The 20,054-nt window shown below is 29.9% G+C and overlaps 2 protein-coding genes across 6 annotated transcripts in view; both read right to left on the reverse strand.

Moving 5' to 3' along the window:
- LOC114319487 (bromo-adjacent homology (BAH) domain-containing protein) overlaps positions 1 to 4,151 on the reverse strand; it is a 39,912-nt gene extending 35,761 nt beyond the window's left edge. For 2 of the 5 annotated variants that reach the window (XR_014344510.1, XM_028266513.2), the window contains exons 1-2: positions 3,846 to 4,149; positions 2,109 to 2,472 (exon numbers count right to left, since the gene is read on the reverse strand). Coding sequence is in view for 3 of the 5 variants with exons in the window: in XM_028266513.2 (XP_028122314.2) it covers positions 2,109 to 2,462 (354 nt within the window). In the remaining 2 variants the exon portion in view is untranslated. Of the gene's footprint in view, positions 1 to 2,108; positions 2,473 to 3,659 lie in introns of all 5 variants that reach the window. The other 3 variants (XR_014344509.1, XM_028266512.2, XM_082894747.1) reach the window with 3 other exon arrangements.
- A 9,935-nt stretch (positions 4,152 to 14,086) lies between these two features.
- Positions 14,087 to 18,862, reverse strand: LOC114319489 (BURP domain-containing protein 3). The gene is made up of 3 exons (XM_028266516.2): positions 18,709 to 18,862; positions 17,104 to 17,209; positions 14,087 to 15,200 (listed from the first exon to the last, which is right to left on the reverse strand). The coding sequence occupies exons 1-3, from the start codon at positions 18,745 to 18,747 to the stop codon at positions 14,332 to 14,334; spliced, it is 1,014 nt and encodes a 337-aa protein (XP_028122317.2). The 5' UTR covers positions 18,748 to 18,862; the 3' UTR covers positions 14,087 to 14,331.
- Between the last annotated feature and the right edge of the window lie 1,192 nt (positions 18,863 to 20,054).

The following is a 20,054-nucleotide window of genomic DNA, read 5'->3' on the forward strand; positions in this document are numbered from 1 at the left end:
GTTGTCCTTTATTTCATTTGCGAGGACACTGTCAAACTATAGGCAACTAGGCTCATCCATACATATGAGATGTGAACATTACCAATCTATATTTACAAAAGCATGTCTACTGATAATTCCTAAGTAGAAACAGACACGGACAACACTAATACACCGACAAATAGATTTCCGAAAAAAATGCAAGACATGTTAAAATTTTATATTTGCATAAATTTATTATATGTAAAATATATGAATAGTTTATTCAAAGGTAATTGAAAAAAAAAATAAAATAAAATAACACCAATTACAATTAAAAAGTCATATTCCATATCTTAGACATCAAAATATCATCCACATAACAGTTACAATCTCAATAATGCAAAACAATTATACAATTTAGAAATACACATGATGTATTCATCTTAGTATTTCAAAACAAATTTAGAAAGAATAAGATGCATTCCAAAGAATACAAAACATTGAGCTTCTTCACATAGCTCTTGTTCAGATGGTTCAAAAATTGTCGCCAGAGTGTCTAAGTGTCGGACACGCTTTTTAAGAGTGTCCGCAGAGTGTCTTGTCCAACGCGACACACCTCCTGTATAGAAGTGTCCGTGCTTCTTAGGATGATTCCAATTTTGCATACAATAAGCCATCATTGGCTAGCTTCTAAATGCTGGAAGCTAAAATCCTAAAAAGCTTTTGGCTGGGTAAAAGGAGCCTAAAAATGAGGCTTTTGGCTAAGTTTAAACCTAAAAGCTCGTTTCAAAAACAGTTTTTCTCACCACATACATGCACACACACAAAAAAAACAAAACAAAAAAAAGAACCAGCAGAAAGCTGCACCTAGCGGATTAGTTACTATAGGATCCTTAAACCTGGACTGAAGAAAGTCTCTAGCCACAGGCTTCAAACTGGTTGAACAAATGGTTTATGCACTAAGATGGTAACTGGATCACAATGAAAGCCTGGTTGTGCTACCTATAAAACAAGCCCCCACTTCTCAGAACTCAACAAACCATTTAGGATGATTCAGTTCTAGTGTGGCAAAAACCACAACAAACCAGCTCACTTGCACCCCCAGTGAAAATCTCACATCCACTTAGAACTTCATATCAAAGGATTTTCACAACGATTAGGAAGAACAGGAAAATTGTAGAATTTATTCATTATAATAATCTTTGATGTGATGGACTTCAAAAGCATCTCATTGTGTTAAGAATAATTTAAGTGATAAGTCGTGGCCATAAAAAAAAATATAGTCCTCAAATATCACTTCATATAACAAGATATTTCACCAGTAACGTGCAAACCTCGTACATAAGAGACAAGTGCAATAGAACTCTTATACTTTATTCACCCGCAAAAAACACTCTTACACTTCGAGGTATGAGGCTCGTTTTTTTTTTTAAAGCAAAATATACCACAGGTGCCTTTGAGTACAGCAAAATTCAGCCTTTTGTATAAAAGGAATTGAATACTTGTTCAGACATATCCTAGCAATAAATAAAATAAAACAACAACGAACAAACTCGGAGTCAAACACTGACTTTCAGTCTGTAGCATGACACTGAAAACCTTTTTGTGTCAAACAAAAACATCTAGACCTTCCAGATTGAACTACTCATAAATCATAATTGGACCCAATTGATCTGTCAAATTTCAACAACAATCTAAGAAGTCTCATTGAAACTTAAATTTAATTTAATAATAACAAGTAACTGATCCTAATTTAACTCTTCGCATACTCCTGTCTATTCCTTCACAACTACAGCAATTGTCTATAACAACCATGCACAAAAATAGAATCCAAAATGAAAGGCTTGAATTACTGTGTAAACCAAAGAAGAGATAGAACAACACTAGAATTTTCATGCATATCCGATTTTTCAACCCATATATCAAATCTTGATCTCACATAGAATACCAAAAATAAATGCCAAATGGGACCAAATGACATGAAAAATAACATTCTAATAGAAAATTACTAATCCAAAGTACTAGAAGTCATCAATTGGGTTGGACCCATCCATGTACAAAATATGAACTGCAGAATACAATTAAAAACGAAGAGAAAGAGCATAAGAGAGATACGATACTAAAACAATTTACAAAAGTTCAATTACCAAAGGATTAACATTCGCCACACCAGCACCTTCACCCGAAGCCAAAAAAATTTCGTTCGGAAGTGCCTCTTCACCTCGAAGCCAATTCAAAATCTCTGAAGGGTGGAAGAACCATTGAACCTTTACTTTTTTTGTCTTATCTCCATTCTCCCATATCTTTATCAGCTTACCAATATAAGGCTTAGGTTCGCCTTCCTTGTACATATATACGCAGTCATGAAGAATATAGTCAACACCATCATAAGTAAAAGAATCATAAAACTGGACCTCTTTCTTTTTTCCACCAACTCCTCTCTTTTTACCCCACTTAAACTCAAGGTTCTCAACTTTGTCTGCTTCAGCTGAAAGGGACATAACTGCAATCCTGCAACCAAAGCCAAATAGCTACAAATCAAGTGTCCTATAACCTGAAAAATGGAAATATATTTTTCACTGAAAAAACACATTTCTTATTGAAAAATAACTTGCAATAACCACCCACACAATTCAAATAATTCAGATACATAGACCCAATACTATTGTTTGTATCATGCAAGTTAGATTCTCTTAATAAGACCTAAAATAATACCATGGTAAGAATTCAATATAAATATGAGGATTACTATAGAAAGAATTTATTAAAAAAAGAAAAAGAATAAGGCAACATGTTAAACAAACCACAACGAACAATCCCTAATAGCAATATAATATCAACCCAAGCCTAGCAATCCAGTACTCATTGTGTGATGGTGACAAAAGAGACTTCAAGTCAGGGGCAAAGCTAGGGGGTGGCAGGGGGTGCCATGGCCCCCCCTTGATTTTTGAAAAGCATGTAAGTAATGTTGTGCATAGGACCTACTCTCATACATTATAATCAATAATATTTCCCCTTGGCTTGGCCCCCTTGATTTTGGAAAACAAATTTATATGGTATAGTGCAAAGACATTATTTTGAAAAACAAAAATTATATAGTGTAGTGCAAAGACTTTACAACTAGTTTAATATAATGACTCTCTTACATTATAACTAATGGCATTTCACTATTCATGCTTTGATGGATATAGTTTTTAAGGAAAGCTTTAACCTTTAGACAAATTCCCAACAATGTACACTTGACATAAATTCATATTTATAATTTAACTTACATACTAAGGTTTATTTTTATTTCCTAATTATACTTTTGCATTCAATTTTCTATTGACTGTTATTGGCCCTTTAAAATAAAATCATGCCTCGCTTCAAGCATCTGTTGTATAACAAATTAACACCATGAAAGATAACAAAACAAACATTTGTGGGTTATTTACAAGTTCTAAGCATGTCACAATCTTTCAACCGGTTCACCATATTAGCACACAATTGACATAAAGCATTATTTGGGTTTTCAATAAATCTTGTGCATGTTTCAATAATTAGTGTAATCTTTCAAGCTCTAATTCACTCTGACTAGGGTTTTATTGATCTACCCCTACAACCCACAAAAAAAAAAAACAAAAACAAAACAAAACAAAACAAAACAAAAACAAAAACAAAACATCTATCCACATTAAAACTTCAAAAGAAAATACTACCTTTTTGCAATCTCGCGAACAAAATTTTCAGAAATTTCGGGTAAATACTCTAAACCAACAAATTTCAGATGATTAAAACAAATATATATATACGTGATGAACAAATTGGAGAAGAGAAAGTTACAGGTGTTGGGTTTCTTTGTGCTCGAAACCCTAGGGGGGGCGAAATAGGGAACCGTTAACAACCTCGTTTGACGTCGTTAGGGTTTGCGTTGATTTTGTTCGAAGAGTTTTCGCCGTGGTTTTTGCGTCGAGCCTTTGATTCACGCCGTTCCCGTCGCCGTCACCGGCGGTTTTGAAGCATTCGAAGTAGGTGACAACAGAGAAGAAGTGCAATGAGAGTGGAGGGAAAGACGGAAAGGCATAAATTGTGCTTGAGATAGACAGGGTTGGGTCTGATTATATAGGTAGGGATTTGATCATCGTCCTTCAAAACAAATGGGTGATTCTATTTTAGACCATTGGATCAACAATTATCAATCTATCTATCCCGATCAAAAAAAAAAAAAATCTATCTATCTATCTATCTATATCTATCTATATATGCACCAGATAATTATAAATTAAATTATGTTTTTTAATATTTTTTATAAAAATAATTTAACAATTTTATTACTAACTATAGTATATGAGAGAAGTTGAAAAAGGATACTGCAATAACTATACACAGATTGTATCAATAATTATTTGTATGAGGAGATTTTAAATGCTGATGAGAAGATTTTGACCAAATCAATAAATGCAAACATGTGGATTGAAAAAAGTTAATAAATGCTAATAAGGAAATTTTGACCAAATCAATAAATGTTGAGTTTTCTTTTTTTAATAAAAAATTTTAAAAATTCAAATGGTTCATAAGACCATTTGAATTAGTTTAAAACTCCCTTTTACTTAATATATATTAGCCTATCACCCATGCTATACACGTGATAATTATAGATATTTAGATTTTTTTTAATATATAAATTATGTTTTTTAATATTTTTTATAAAAATAATTTAAGAATATTATCACTAATCATAGTGTATATAAGAAGTTTAAAAGAGTACTGCAGTAATTATATACGGATTATATCTATAATTATTTGTATGAGGGGACTTTAAATTTTAATCAGAGATTTTGACCAAATCAATAAATGCAGGCATGTGGAAAGACATGTGGATTGAAAAAAGTTAATAAATGTTAACAAGGGGATTTTGACCAAATCAATAAATGCTGGGTTTTTTTTTTAAATAAAAAATTTAGAAAATTCATATTGGGACCCGTGCTATGCACGGGATAATTATAGATATTTATATTTGTTTTAATTTTTTTTTAATATATAAATTATGTTTTTTAAAATTTTCTATAAAAATAATTTAACAATTTTATTACTAATCATAGTGTACAGGAGAAATTAAAAAAGTTACTGCAGTAACTATGCACAGGTTGTATCTATAATTATTTATATGGGGGGATTTTAAATGCTGATTAGGGATTTTGACCAAATCAATAAATGCAGGCATGTGGATTGGAAAAAGTTAATAAATACTAATCAGGGAATTTTGACCAAATTAATAAATGCTGAGATTTTTTTTTAAATCAAAAATTTTAAAAATTAAGATTGAGAGATTAGAGCTCCCACAAGACTTGGGGTTTAGAAACCCCCTTTTCTTTAATGTATTTACAATTATCTATATATGTGAATTGTGATTTTTAAATGTCTTTTTTTTTTCCTTTTTTATATTATATTAAAGTTTAATATTTTGATAATAATCATATGTGTTGGACTTTTCAAAGAATTAAATGTCTTCTTTTTATTATTATATTATATTAAAGTTTAATATTTTGTTAATAATCATATGTGTTGGACTTTTCAACAAATTAAATATCTTTTTTTTTTTTATTATATTATATTAAAGTTTAATATTTTGATAATAATCATATATTATATTAAAATTTAATATTTTGACAATAATCATATGTGTTTGACTTTTCAATGAATTAAATGTCTTCTTTTTTTTATTATATTGTATTAAAGTTTAATATTTTGATAATAATCATATGTGTTGGATTTTAAAGAATTTTTTTTTTATGCTTGTTCTTAATACATTAAAGTGTTATTATGAGGATAAGACTTGGGGGGAGAAGTCAATAAATGCTAAGGTTTTTTTTTTAAATCAAAAAATCAAGAAATTTAAATTGAGAGATTGGAGCTCCCACAAGGCTTGGGGTTAAAAACCCCCTTTTGCTTAATATATAGTATAGATGTGTTGAGATTTTTCAAAGAATTCATATGTGTTGGATTTTAAAGATTTTTTTTTATGCTTGTCCTTAATACATTAAAATGTTATTATGAGGATAAGACTTGGGGGTTGGGAGAAGTTAATAAATGCTAAGGTTTTTTTTTTTTAAATCAAAAAATATGAAAATTTAGATTGAGAGATTGGAGCTCCCACAAGGTTTGGGGTTAAAAAATCCCTTTTGCTTAATATATAGTATAGATAGATATCTATACTTATGCTTATTTATTAAGCAAATGGGGTTTTTTAACTCACAGGCCTTGTGAGAGCTCCAATATCCTAATCATAATTTTCTAATTTTTTGATTTAACAAACAAAAAAAACCTCAGCATTTATTGTTTCTCCTAACTCAACCCCAACACTTATTAACTTCTCCCAACCCACAATCCCTTTTGACTTCTCTCATAATTACTATAGCATCATTTTCAATTTATCTCATACACTATGGTTACACACAAAAATAAAAAATATAAGAATTTAGCTATAGATCTCAAAAAAATATAACATCAAATTTGAATTATGATTTAGTAATATAATTATGTATTTTTTATATACATATATATCTATCAAAATTTTAAATCACTTAATGTAACAAATTAATCAATTTTCTAAAATTATTCATTTTTTAATTTACAAAATATATTAAAAAAATATTAACTGATTTATTTATTTAATAACAAAAATATTTCATAATCTCTCCCTCCTAATCTCTCTCCCCAATTTCAAAAAAAAAATAAATTAAAACGTCATTCATTTTCTCTTTCCCAAAAAATCACATAATATTTTTATTAAAATTGTAGATATCTATCTATATCTTATATATTATATTATAACATAAAAAAAAAACTAAAAAAAAACTAAAAAACAATATTTAAAGCTTGTCTAATAATTATAATATATATATATATTTTTTAATTTATAAAGTTTCGTATATAGCACGGGTTACCACTATCCATATATCTATCCATATCTATACTTCTATACTATATATTAAGCAAAATGGGGTTTTTAACCTCAAGTCTTGTGAGAGCTCTAATCTCCCAAACTAAATTTCCTAATTTTTTTGATTTAAAAAAAAAATCTTAACATTTATTAATTTCTCCCAACTCCCAAGTCTTACCATCATAATAACACTTTAATGCATTAAGAAAAAACATAAAAAAATTTTTAAAATCCAACACATATGAATTCCTTGAAAAGTCTTAACACATATGATTATTATCCCTCATAATAACACTTTAATGCATTAAGAACAAGCATAAAAAAAAAAATTGAAAAATCGAACACATATGATTATTATCAAAATATTAAAGTTTAATATAATATAATAAAAAAAACACATTTAATTCCTTGAAAAGTTCGACACATATGATTATTATCAAAATATTAAACTTTAATATAATATAAAAAAGGAAAAAAAAGAAGACATTTAAAAAAAAAATTAAAAATCACAATTCACATATATAGATAATTGTAAACACAATCCGTGCATAGCACGGGTGATATGCTAGTATATATAAAAGGAAAAAGGGGTTTATAATCCCAAATCTTGTGAGAGTTCTAATATTCCAATCTAAATTTTTTGATTTAAAAAAAAAGTCAATATTTATTGATTTTGTCAAAATCTCTTTATCAGCGTTTATTAACTTCTTTTCAATCCACTTGTCTTTTCACATACCTGCATTTATTAATTTGGTCAAAATTCCCTTATTAATATTTAAAATCCCCTCATACAAATAATTATAGATACAATCCATCATTGGAGCTGCTCTTAACTAATTTTATCAAATGAGTCTCAAATTAAGAATATCAAAAATCTTTCACTAAATTGAAGATTCTTGGGAGTTTTTATCAAATTACTGTTTATAAACATTAGATTTTCACCACTACATGTCTCAAATGACCACTTCTTTGCAAAAATTTGTAAAAAAAATACAGCCAGACATTCGTTCGATCGTCTTCTCAGTCGACCGGTATTTTGTTGCAAGTTCAAAATCTTCCGTGTTTGAACGCTTGGTATCAAATAGAATTTTTACTCAAATTTAGTGAGAAAAAAGATTAAAAAAAATCCACCATTGGAGTTGCTCTTACACCCTTAATTTTAAGTTTTATTTTATTATTAATTAAGATTTTACATGTTTGTAAAATTACTTTTAAAGATCTACAATAATAAAATGGCACGTGTATTTGAATGGACTGAATAAAGACATTGTAATTCATTTGATTGTTAATTTTTAGATACATAGTTTTTGGATTATTTGATTAAAAATTATGTGTATTTCATGCATGTTACGGCTTGGTTTGGCAGTGAATTTTTTTGGCCAAAAAGTCACTAAAAAATTCAAAAAACCAATAGTCTATACTAAAGAGTCAAAGATTTTATTTTTTTTCTATTTTTTACACATCTTTTTGGTAAAAAAATAAGAAATCATCCAAAATATATTAGTTTTTTTACATTATATTTTAGTTAAAAAGTCAAAAAATTATTAAAAAAACATGTTAAGTCATTAGATTAGATGTCAGTAAATAACTATTTTATTGAATTCTATATGTGGTTGAAATATTATGGAGAAAGATATATACTCAAAAAACTATTTCATTCTTTTAAATTATTTACGAAGTAATAGCAATATTAAAACTAACGTATAAATTTTATGTTATTTCTTGGCTTCAACTTCTAAAAAATTAAATAAATAAAATATTAATACAAATTAAATAAATTTATTTTATTTTTTGTCTGAGACTTTTATATTTTATTTCATTTTACTAAGTGCAATACATATCATTAAAAACAACATTAATAAAAATTATGGTTGCGTTTGGTAGAGTTTTGTAAATATGATTTGAGAGTATGAGTTGTATTTTGAGCTTGTGAGTTTTGGAATTATGATTTGAGTATGAAAATTTTGTTTAGTAAAAGAGTTTTGAAAAGAGTTTTGAATTGAGTGAGGAATTTTTGATGTGACATATGATATTTGATATAAAAACTTACAACTCATAACCAAAACATACAACTCAAAATTCTATTAAAGCACATAATTTTTTTAAAAAAATTCAGAAAATATTTTTTTCGAATATATAAAAATTAACATATGCCAATTGCAAAAAAAAAAATAAAAAATTTGCGCCGTTCCAGTCAACCGGTAGGGCATCCGGTGGGACGACCGTTAGGCCAAGTTTGAAAAAAAAAAATTGAAAATCGCGCCTCAGACAGAGTTTTGTGAAGAGTTTTGTAAATATTTGTGAAAATGTGATTTGAGTGTGGTATTCAAACATCATGTTGAAATGTGGGGTAGAAATATAGTTTGGAAATCATTACAAACAGAGCATATAAGTGTTAAAATTTGAACTAAATATGAATTAGAAAATCAAAACTTTCTGACACAACGGATGCATCAAATGTGCTGATATAAATTAGAATTAACAATACAAATTCAAGTGGATTATCACAATAAACTTTTTGAGTTCCGATATGGAGCCCGAAAATAGCTCCCCCGAATGCCCCGAAAATGAAAAAGATGAGAAGAAGAAGAAGAAGGAAGAAGAAGGAAGAAAAAGGAAGGACTGGAGGGGGCCATATCAACCGGGCGGAGGCAGAGGCGGAGGCGAGGCGAGGCGGATGCGGGGCCGGAGGCGACGGCGGTGGGCTGCGACGATCGCGGTGCTGCGACGATCGACGATCGACGGCGGCGAGGCACAGGAGGGGGCCCTTCTCTCTTCTCCTCCTCTTCTCTTTCTCTTTTCTCTTTCTCTCCATCTCCCTCTTCTCTTTTTCTCTCTCTCTTCCTCTCTGCAACGAAAATGGAAAATAGAAAAACGATTGGAAAAATGGCAGAAAAAAAGGCAAAAAAAAACAACTAATGCCCAAAACGACGTCGTTTTGGGCATTAGGGGCATTCGGTGCAAAAAAGTTTCGAGGCACAAATCATTTTTCAAACTTTTTTTTGATTTTTTTTCTAAAAATAGAAACTTGTTTGGCAAAAATAAACACAAAAAATATATTTTTGAATTTTTAAAAATATATTTTTTTTATTTTCTTTATGAAACTAATTTTTAGTTTCAAAAAAAATCTAAAACAATATTTTAAATACCAAACCCAACATGGCCTAAATACTTGTAGAAATTATCTTTTTATTAGCTAATCGAAATGAGAGGTAGTCCAACAGTTTTGTATAGTCCCATATATGGGAGACTAATAGTCCAATCAGACTATTAGCTCAGCTTACAATTTTTCAATCAAACAACGGACTAGATGAGATATTGGAAGTCCCATCCTACCCTTTAATCCCTCTAAATAAGGATTTTAGTGTTTGTTTGATTATAGTATTAGAGCATAGGATTGGATTGTTAATCCAGTGATACACACATTCTTACATTTGGATGGCACAAATGGTGATTGGGTTAGAAATACGTAGGACTTTTAATTTCACAAAATCATGAGATATTCTAATACCATATATAGGTAAGTATTAGTAATCCCATTCATATTTATCCTACTAATTGAGTTGGACAGTCAATCCAATGGTTAATTCCATGGATTATTAATCCTACCACCATTACTCTACAAAATCAAACAGGCCCTTAGTTTCTCTCCAGTTCGATGAAGGAATTAGATTGTATTGTTCGAGCATGTGGAACCCACCATAGGCCCTACCTCAATGATTGAATCTGTTTGCTTTTTAGACTATAGTGTGTAGAACATTTATAAAAAAATTTAAGGTCTATCTAATAGTCTTACAAAATTGTTAAATTCTTGTAATAAAAAAAAATCATTTATTTAATTTTCATTCCATCCTCCATCTTTTGTCTTATGTGGCCCTTTATGAGTGTTCGCGGATCAGATTGGGTCGAATAGTCTCCCATTCGTCATCCGTCCAAACTTAAGCAGATTAAAAAAATCAGTTCACATCCATCTGCTTAATTACCCAATGCAAATTAAGCGAGCAATATGGATTGCCGAGCGAATGTGAATCGTCTTAGCGATTAGACTTTACTATTTTGGGCTCAAAATTTTTAATTCTTCATTTTTTTTTATAATAAAAATAAAAGCCTAACTTTCATATTTCATAAATAACTAATATAATTAATAAATAAAAGCTGATTAGTTTAACACACAATACATAAAAAGCATAATATCATTTTCTAGGAGTGTTGGCGGATAGACTGGCTTCATATCTATCATCCATCCAAACTTAGATGGATTAAAAAAATGCATCACATGTGTCTACTTGGATCATTGAAATCATCCATTATGTAATAGATTAGTTTGGGCCATTTGATTTTGATGAGTCAAATAAATGCTTGTCCAATCCTAGTGGCCCGACCCACTACCTGTTTTTAAATTTTTTAAATTGTTAAAATCACAAAAATGGCACATATACTTTTTTCTTGGAAATGAAAATAAATGTAATAACCTTTTTTTTTTAAAAAAAATACATACTAAGGAGTGGTTTAGTCAATTTTAAATTTTTTCTTAAACGTATTTATGTTTATTTTTTTTTATAAGAAAACAAAAAATATGTTTAGTAGGCATATGTATTTTTAAATTTTGTTTTAAAAATAGATGAGAGGGGTGGGTTGGAGATAGTTCTTAGCCATGGGAGGCATGAGACGGCCAAACATTTTTTGGGCCTTTAGGCGAAATTTGAAAGTGGGCCTTTATATATTTATATATTAATTTATTTAACATATTTTTTTGGTATATCATTTATTGTAATTAAGATGAGATTTGTTGTGTTTACTTTTGAAGGGCCATTGAACAATTAATTTTGTTTCGTTAGGCCTTTCAATAAACATTTTATTTATTTATTTATCAATCTTTGAATAAGAAGTGTTTTGTTCAAACCTTTATTATTAACGAGTTTTATTTGAGGATATATAATCAAAATATTATACTTGGCATTTTACATCTTAAGTGATATGGGGGTTTCTAATATTTTATCAAAAAATTAGGGTCCAGAATTTGGGAATCAGAATTTACTCAAAAATGGGTGCGTGTGGTAGAAATTGAATTAATGAAGTGTGAGATCCACAAATGAAATGAATCTGAGCCATTGATGTGAAATTTTGGATAATTTATACATTTTTATGTCTGGATCCGCAGTATTACTAATATTTTATAGATGGACTATACATATGTACATGTCTTTTTGTTGTATGAATACACATAAAAGGTAAAATAAAGTGGTGTATCTATATGATAATAACTAATATTTCTCTTTTTATTTAAGTGGGCCTTGGGATAATTTTATTTTTTAAATAGAAATGCTATTTTATACCAACTTTATTTTACCATTTTAATTTGCTTTCTATGTGTATTAATGTAATAGAAATCATGTGTATGTGTATGATTTATTATATTTAACAAATAGTGAAACTTATTATGCTATATAAGAAAGAACATAAAAAAGTGGATAATTGTTAAAATTTTAGGTGATATATGGCAGAATTTTTATTTTTACTTTTAAATAGATATTTGGATAAGGTCTTTCTTTTTGGATAAGGCCTTAGGCAAGCACCTTTCTCATCTAAGACATGGACCAACCTTGATGGAAGGTGGTGGTTAGAAGAGATTGCTTGCGACGATGGTTGCAGTTAGGAATGGCCGAATGTGGTGATCATGAGCAGTGGGGTGGGAAAGAGATAAATGAATGAAAATTTATTTTTAAAACAATTGATTTTTTTTGTTACAAGAATTTAATAAATTTTATAAAATATTTATAATATTTTTAAAAAGAAATTAAATACCAAATGAGTTTTTGTTTATAATTTTAAAATTTTTTGTAAATTTTTTTTTAAAAAAAAATAAACAAATTATCAAATAGCTCCTAAAAAAAGTTTTCTTTATATTTCTTAAATTTTTTGTAAGAATACATAAAAAAACATAACATTAACGTTTATAATCTCTACATCAAAAGCTCTCGACTCGTGCGATAGATTTTTTACTGCAGTTATGAATTAAAGTTGTTTGTATAGGGTGCTTTGGCAAGGAGGTAAATAGTCAGCTTTTGGCTTTTTATCCATTTTGAGTCATGTCATCTCTCATATTTTTTATCTATTAAAAGGCAAAAGAGATTAAAAAAAATTAAAAAGTCAACTTTTTACCAACTTCTCAAAATACCACATAATTTTACATTTTTTCCCAACCATGTTGGTCAAAGCATATGTTCATTTCAAGAATCCTTCAAGGTCTCCCTATTGCTCTGTCAATTCAATGTGCAATAGTTTATAGAAGGGCAAATTATATCAATAATTTTTGTAGTTTGTTTATTGTGTTAATTTAGTTATTTTAGTTCTATTCGTATCAAGAGAAGTGATTGAGACCCCTCCAATCACCACCCCCACATACATGTGGGGGCTGGTGATTGGAGGAGAAGAAAAAAAAAAAAAAAAAATGAAAACTGGCCAATCACAGCTAGAGGGGGTCGTGGGGGTGCCTCCCCTGGAGGTCCAAATCATTTTTGTTGTATCAATTTGTATACTTATTTTTTTTTTTATGTTGTGTCAATTTAATGTAATTAATAATATCCCTTTAAAATTTAGATTGAAATTAAGAGCAAAATAGTTTATTTACTCTCTTCAAAGTGATTGAGAGATTGACGTCTAATTTGAAATGGTCCTTTTCCTGAATAATTTTGCCCTTGATTTGTATCCAATTTTGCTCTTCTGGTGTCCAATTTGAAATATTCATTTTGTTTTGAATGAATAATTTTGCCTTTAATTTTAGTTCAATTTCTAAAGTATCATCATCAATTTTATTAAATTGACATAATGTGAGATGTAATTAAAACTATAAAGACCAAATTGATAAACATTAAAAAAACAAAAAACAAGTTACATGGGCCTTGGGTATAATTTGCCCTTTATAAATTGTTACTTGCGAAAGAAATATAGGCTACCAATAATTGTTAGCAATTAAGCATGGTGGTCTTATCAACAATGCTATATACTCAACCAAAAAAAAAAAAAAAAAAATTCCAAAAAGGTATCCAAAAATTTAAATCAATGGGCTACATTTATTGTCACATATATAACTCATATAATACCAACTTTAAATATGCTATATAAACCTCGATTTCAGAATAATTATCAAGATACAAATTTTGAACGCATAGCATTTTTCTGGTATTGTATAACATTTTGGAGTAGTTTTAAGTAGTGCCAAACACCAGGGACAACATATCTATTATTATTGAAAAACAAGCCACCTCTATGTCGAGCTCATATGCATATGCATATGTGGGTGGGAGAGTTGTTATAGTACACACATATATGTAAAGACAACATAAGTAGAGTTTTTCAGATTATGATGACATGCCAAACCAAGCTAAACGAACATATAAAAAACTAATTAAACAAGTAGTGATGACTCTTTTTTGCAAAGATCAATATCAGTTATGAACCCAAACTATATGATCCTCAGGAAGGAAATGGCAAATTGGAACAGTCCCTGGCTTGACCTTGAGCAGTTGAAAGGCCAAGTGTTTTGGATTCCAACCCGATGTGTCGGTATGGCACACTGCAACTGCTTCTGCCTTCGTTCCATCGAGGCGTACCATTGAAACCGAGTATGCCTTTGTGGTCTGTGTCTTGTGGCAATAAAACACTGTGTACGCGTAGTTTTGCTTATGGCACACTACGGCTGCATCGCTTGCCATCTTCTTCACTCCTTCGATAGTGTATGTTTGCAAAGGGGTTTCTTTTTTGACTTCTGTGGAGATTGCTTGGATACTTTTCCCAAGCCTGGTACTGCAGAAATCGACCATGGACTCTAGTGAAGTCGCGCAATATTTCTCTTCTCCTTTGATTCCAGGCTCTTCGCATTCTTTGATTGTTTGCTTGATTGTCTTGGCTTCCATGGAGTTGGGTTTCACCGAGAAGTAGTCAAGAATTTGTGGAATTTTCTTGGATGAAAAGGGTATTTTCTCAGCAACCTGGCGAGGCAAGAAAGTAGTCGGTGTGGTGGTTTTAGTGAAGTGCAATGTCATTTTTGTGTATTTTTTCAAGTCATTTTCCAAGAAGAAAAGAGCGATGTTGGGATTATCATGGAGTTGATCCGCAGTGGCAGCGTACTTGTAAAGGAATGGATTCGGTCCCTTTGATACTCCGACAGAGACGGGCTTTCCTTTTTTTCCGGTGTTCACAGAGACACCTCCTTTCCCGACACCAACACTAGTGCCACCGGGCTTTCCTTGCCCTGCATCGACGCCTACGCCGCCCTTTCCTACCCCGACTGCGGTGCTCTTATCTTCCATCCATTCTGCAAATTAAGAAGATAAAATTAAGTATGAGGTTTGTGATGTTTTCTCTCCTATGTATCTATTTCTCTCCTCTTTTCTACCTCTTTGTTCTCTCCATGATTTAAATGAAAGGGTTGTTGGCAGTGGTGTGGCCAAAAAATTTATTTAGTAGTGTCATTTAATTAATTATTATCCATGTCATCACATACTTCTTTAGTGAAGAAACAAGTTGTGAGGATTAGAGGATGAGGTCGAGAAGGAGGAGGTAGTGGCTCATATGTTTTTCATCTTTGGTTTTTTTTCTCCTTCGTTCTCTTCTGATTTAGGTGAAAATTGAGATAAAATTAATTTTACCGAATCAACATCCAAATAATGATCCCTTACTTTTTGTTTGAGTAAAAAAGTTAATGGAGAAATCAATGCGTGATAATTAATTCTCTTTTACGCCTAGTTTAGCATATTTAAAAAAATTTAAAAATTCAAAAAGTTACTAAAAAAATTAAAAAGTTATCACTATTCATAAATTAAAAATGTAAAAAAATTAATTTATTACATATTTTAATACAAAGATGTGACTGGTACTGAGAATTGATGGAAAGACTGTCAAAGGGGAAAAAAAAAAGGTATATATATTTATTAAATTTGAGGGTAATGTTGGGCCAGTGGGGCCACCACAAGTCCTGTTTTGATAATCTGAACCGTTCAATGTGTAGAATCTGTCGAGTATTATATAGCTTTGAACAATCATATTAATCGGATATGGATAGCTACATGATTAAATCAGTTTTGTATAAACAATAGATGGTGTTATAGTTAACGGTTGACAAAAAACTAACACGATTAGATAGTTATCGATATCCGATCAACATGATTTTTTATAAATATATAGTACTCGACGAGTTCTACATATTGAACAGTTCCGATTAGCAAAACGGGACCTGTGGTGAGCCCACACGGGCCGAACAACACCGTCCAATTCAAGTCCAAAAAAGGAGGCAACCATTTTCCATCTCCTAACAGTCGACTACACTGCCTAGGTACTGTATGGGCTACTCAATCACTTCTCTTATACACTTATTTATATAATTTTTTAACACATATTTTTTTTTGTAAAAAGTCAAAAAGTTAAAAAGTTAATCCAAATACTCATATTTTTTTCTTCAACTTTTTAATTTAAAAAGATAAAAAGTACACTTATTTACGACATCCCAAACAACCCCTATAATTATATGAATCTCTATTTGTCAATAAGAGAAACAAGAATGACATGTAAACTCGATAAATTCATAAGCAATCCCTCAAAACAAGTTAAGTCAAAGCCTAACCTTAATACTATCAAAATATAATGGCAAAGAGTTAATGATTCAAAAATTAATGAGCTGAGTCTTGCAACCCAATAGCCACTACTAAAGAGTCACTTTTGTATCTTCACCACCAAACTATATCTTTTTTTTTTTTTTACAAACGTAATAAATTAAAAATGTTATGATTATCAGACATTTTATATAAATATTTTATATGAATAAAATATATAAAATATCTGTCAAAATAAACGATTTGAATTATCAAAATGAAATTCAAACAACGCCATGGACTGGAGAGCAACTGCCTCCTTCACAATTACCCTTTGTTTTTATATGGAAGCAAATAGCGTTGAAAGTTACCAAGTTAAAAAAATAAAAGATACAAATAAAAAATAAAATAACAAAGAGGAAAGGAGTCTATAGCCAGGGGTGGCTCAACATTAATTAGGCCGCTTTGCCCTAGTCCAAGGCTTCTCGAGAAAATTTATATATATATATATATATATTATTGAAGTCTTCAATTTTTTTAAAGACTTTAATAAAATAAAATCTCATTTTAACATTGAATCTAAGATCTCAAAAAATCTTAAATCATTACTGCCTAGAGTAGAAGACTAACCAGGGTGTAAAAGATCCTTGACAGCCGTAGGCATAGGAGAGTTTGGCAGAACCGAGTTCCAGTACGCTTCAGGAGATAGAGTTGCATGACTTGCTACCAATGTCAACTGTATTAAAAAAAATAAAAATCTCATTAATTTTGAATATCGAAAAAATTGCATTAACTTACATAAATACTTATTTATTAGGTGAATTATTTTTTGAAGAATGTTTTAATGATTTTTTAATATAAAATAATTGTTTTTAGGAAGCAATAAAAAAAATTATTTTCAAATTTTCATGAATTATTTTTAGGGAATTTTTTTTAAGGTCCATGATATTAAGATTTTGTAATATAAAGGACATACAATATTTTCATAGTAGTTAAGGTCTCTTAATATTTTCACAAAAAAAATTTGACTTAAAGAAATTTCAACCTCGACACAGAAATTTTTTAATTTTCATAGAAAAATTTTAAAATTTCTCTGGTATGATCACTGAAAATTGTTATCGAGAGACCTTAGTTAATAAAAAAAATCTTGAATCTCCAAGTTGGGGAGAGATATTTTACTAATTTTTCTTTATTTTTATACAAAAATGGGAACGATACGAAGGATGAATGTTTTCGAACTTTTCATTATTTTTTGTTTTCAAAATCATAAAACTAAAGTAAAGAAAAGTTAAACAACATTTGTTGAGGACATAAATACATGGACAAATTATATCCATGGTTTTTGTAATTTGTCTCTTATATCAATTTAGTCCATATAGATTCAATTGTATTAATTTTGCTTTTTAATTTTTCATATTTCTGTTAGTTTAGTTAAATTAATAACATTTAATAAGAAATTGGACAAAAATAAAAGACATAATGGTCCATTTAAAAGAGAATAGGCCATTTCAAATTAGACACAAACTCCTCATTCACTTGAGTGTGAATGGATAATTTTTGTTATTTGATTTTAGTCCAATTTCTAAAAAGTGTTATCAACTAGATTAAATTGATATAATATAAAAAATTCAAAAGTAAAATTAACAAAATTAAAACTGCTAACAAAATTAAAACTACAATAATTAAATTGACACAAAAAATAAACTATAAGAAGTACGAATGTAATTTATCCAAAATAGATATACACATACAAGCACATATATTTATTCAATTATTAAAAGCACACAAAATATAAGACAAACTTCCTCCGGCTCTTTCTATTTTTCAAGAATGCTCCTCAAATTGCTAACTGTAAAATTTCATATCTAAGCAACGACAAGTCATTTTGAAAATATTCTAATGCTGTGTGTGGTTGAGAGATTTACAAAGAGATTTAAAAAGAAAAAAGAAAAAGAAAAAGATAAATAAATTATAAATGAAATATACCTATATTTCATCTCATTTTACACATTTTTTTCTTTCATTTTTCAAATCACTTTCTAAATCTTACAACCAAATACAACGTAAACCATTTTCAAATTCAACCCATCTTTTTTTATTAAACTGCTCAAAATTGCAAAAAATTAAAATTAAAATTAGAGAGAGGGGGGGGGGGGGGGGGGGCGGGTTGTTACAAAACAAAATCCCAAGAAAATGCTTTATATGTAATGAGGTTTAGGGAGCTGAGAAATTCACAGAAAGAAATGCAAGGATGGGTAGGAAGTGGAACTCCATGGAAAGCTGCAGAACAGAAAACTATGATATGAAAGAGAAAGAAAGCTTATTAGTATAGCTAGCTTACACTTGCAAGTAAGAGAAGTGAGTTTGTGATATTTATAAGTGAGTGTTAGTCTTAGGACTTAAAAGAGTGTGGACATCTCTCTCTCTGGCACCAAAAGCAACATATCATCCATCCATATTTTACGACTGGTTTTATTGCTTTCAACTGCCCCTTGCTAACATGCATTAAATATAATTATGCCAAATGGTACTGTGGGAGGTTACCTGGGGCACATAAGAGAGAGAGAGAGAGAGAGAGAGAGAGAGAGAGAGAGAGAGAGAGAGAAAAGTGATGCATGGTGCATTACAGGCCAAGCAAAGTAATGACTATGTTCTTAGACTGAAGAAGTGAATCTATGAAAATTTGGTATGTAGCTCTCTTTGGACTTTTTGGCTCAAGTTCCATAACAAACAACCACCAAATTTATTAGGATTTAGCGGGGGGTTGAGAGTAAACATCTTTTATGATTATAGCATTCTGTTTTGGGCATGCCATGCATGATATACTTATTATTATTATTTTAAAAAATGCTATGTACTTATATATATATATATATATATTTAAGAAAGTGGTTCCAAATTAAATACATGATATAATTTAAATTTAGTATGTTGTGAGTCACACAAATATTCAAATTCTCAACAATTTTTTTAGTTTTTTCTTTCTTTCTGAATTATAGTATTTTTTTAATTCTACTTTTTAGTATGTTGAAGAGCTTGATTTGAGAGAATTAGTCGGGAGTCTTGCATGCTTATGCATGGAAAGATTTACCCTTGACCCTTCTAATGAGATGTAAAGATTCTAATTAACTTAACTAACCCTAATCCATTTGTTCACTAATACTACATATCCAATTTTATTTATAATTATCGACATGTGATTCAGATTCATTTTATACATAATTCCACAATGCACTAATTCAATCACAGTCACATTTAAAAATTTTAGATAATTTTGTCACTTGTTTCAGAATAATTTTTTTTTTGATAACTCAGGTATCCCAACCCGCTGATTTTAAGGGAAGTCAGGACTAATCCTGAGGGCCCTAGAGTTAACGACCGGGCAAACCTTCAGTGGCCCCAAGGGGTGACTTGAACTCGAGACCTGTGGATTTTATCTTCCAGACTTTACCATTCGGCCACTTGCCTTGGGATTTGTTTCAGAATAATTTTGATTGTTATTTGTTTGTATGTTTTAATTTTTGAAGGGTACTACATCATTAGATTGCCTACTTATCAGTCTCATATATTTAACAAAGTCC

Source organism: Camellia sinensis, chromosome 11, assembly GCF_055761805.1.
Source record: "Camellia sinensis isolate YWXY chromosome 11, ASM5576180v1, whole genome shotgun sequence".
In the NCBI taxonomy this organism is placed as follows: Eukaryota; Viridiplantae; Streptophyta; class Magnoliopsida; order Ericales; family Theaceae; genus Camellia; species Camellia sinensis.

Bases quoted from the DNA above. Each gene is read 5' to 3' on its own strand.
- LOC114319489 (XM_028266516.2), bottom strand. From the start codon at position 18,747: ATGGAGTTCCACTTCCTACCCATCCTTGCATTTCTTTCT. The intron at 17,210-18,708 runs GTGAATTTCTCA...TTTTTAATACAG, and splicing joins CCATCCTTGCATTTCTTTCT to TTGACATTGGTAGCAAGTCA. The intron at 15,201-17,103 runs GTTAGTCTTCTA...CTTAATTTGCAG, and splicing joins CAAGGATCTTTTACACCCTG to AATGGATGGAAGATAAGAGC.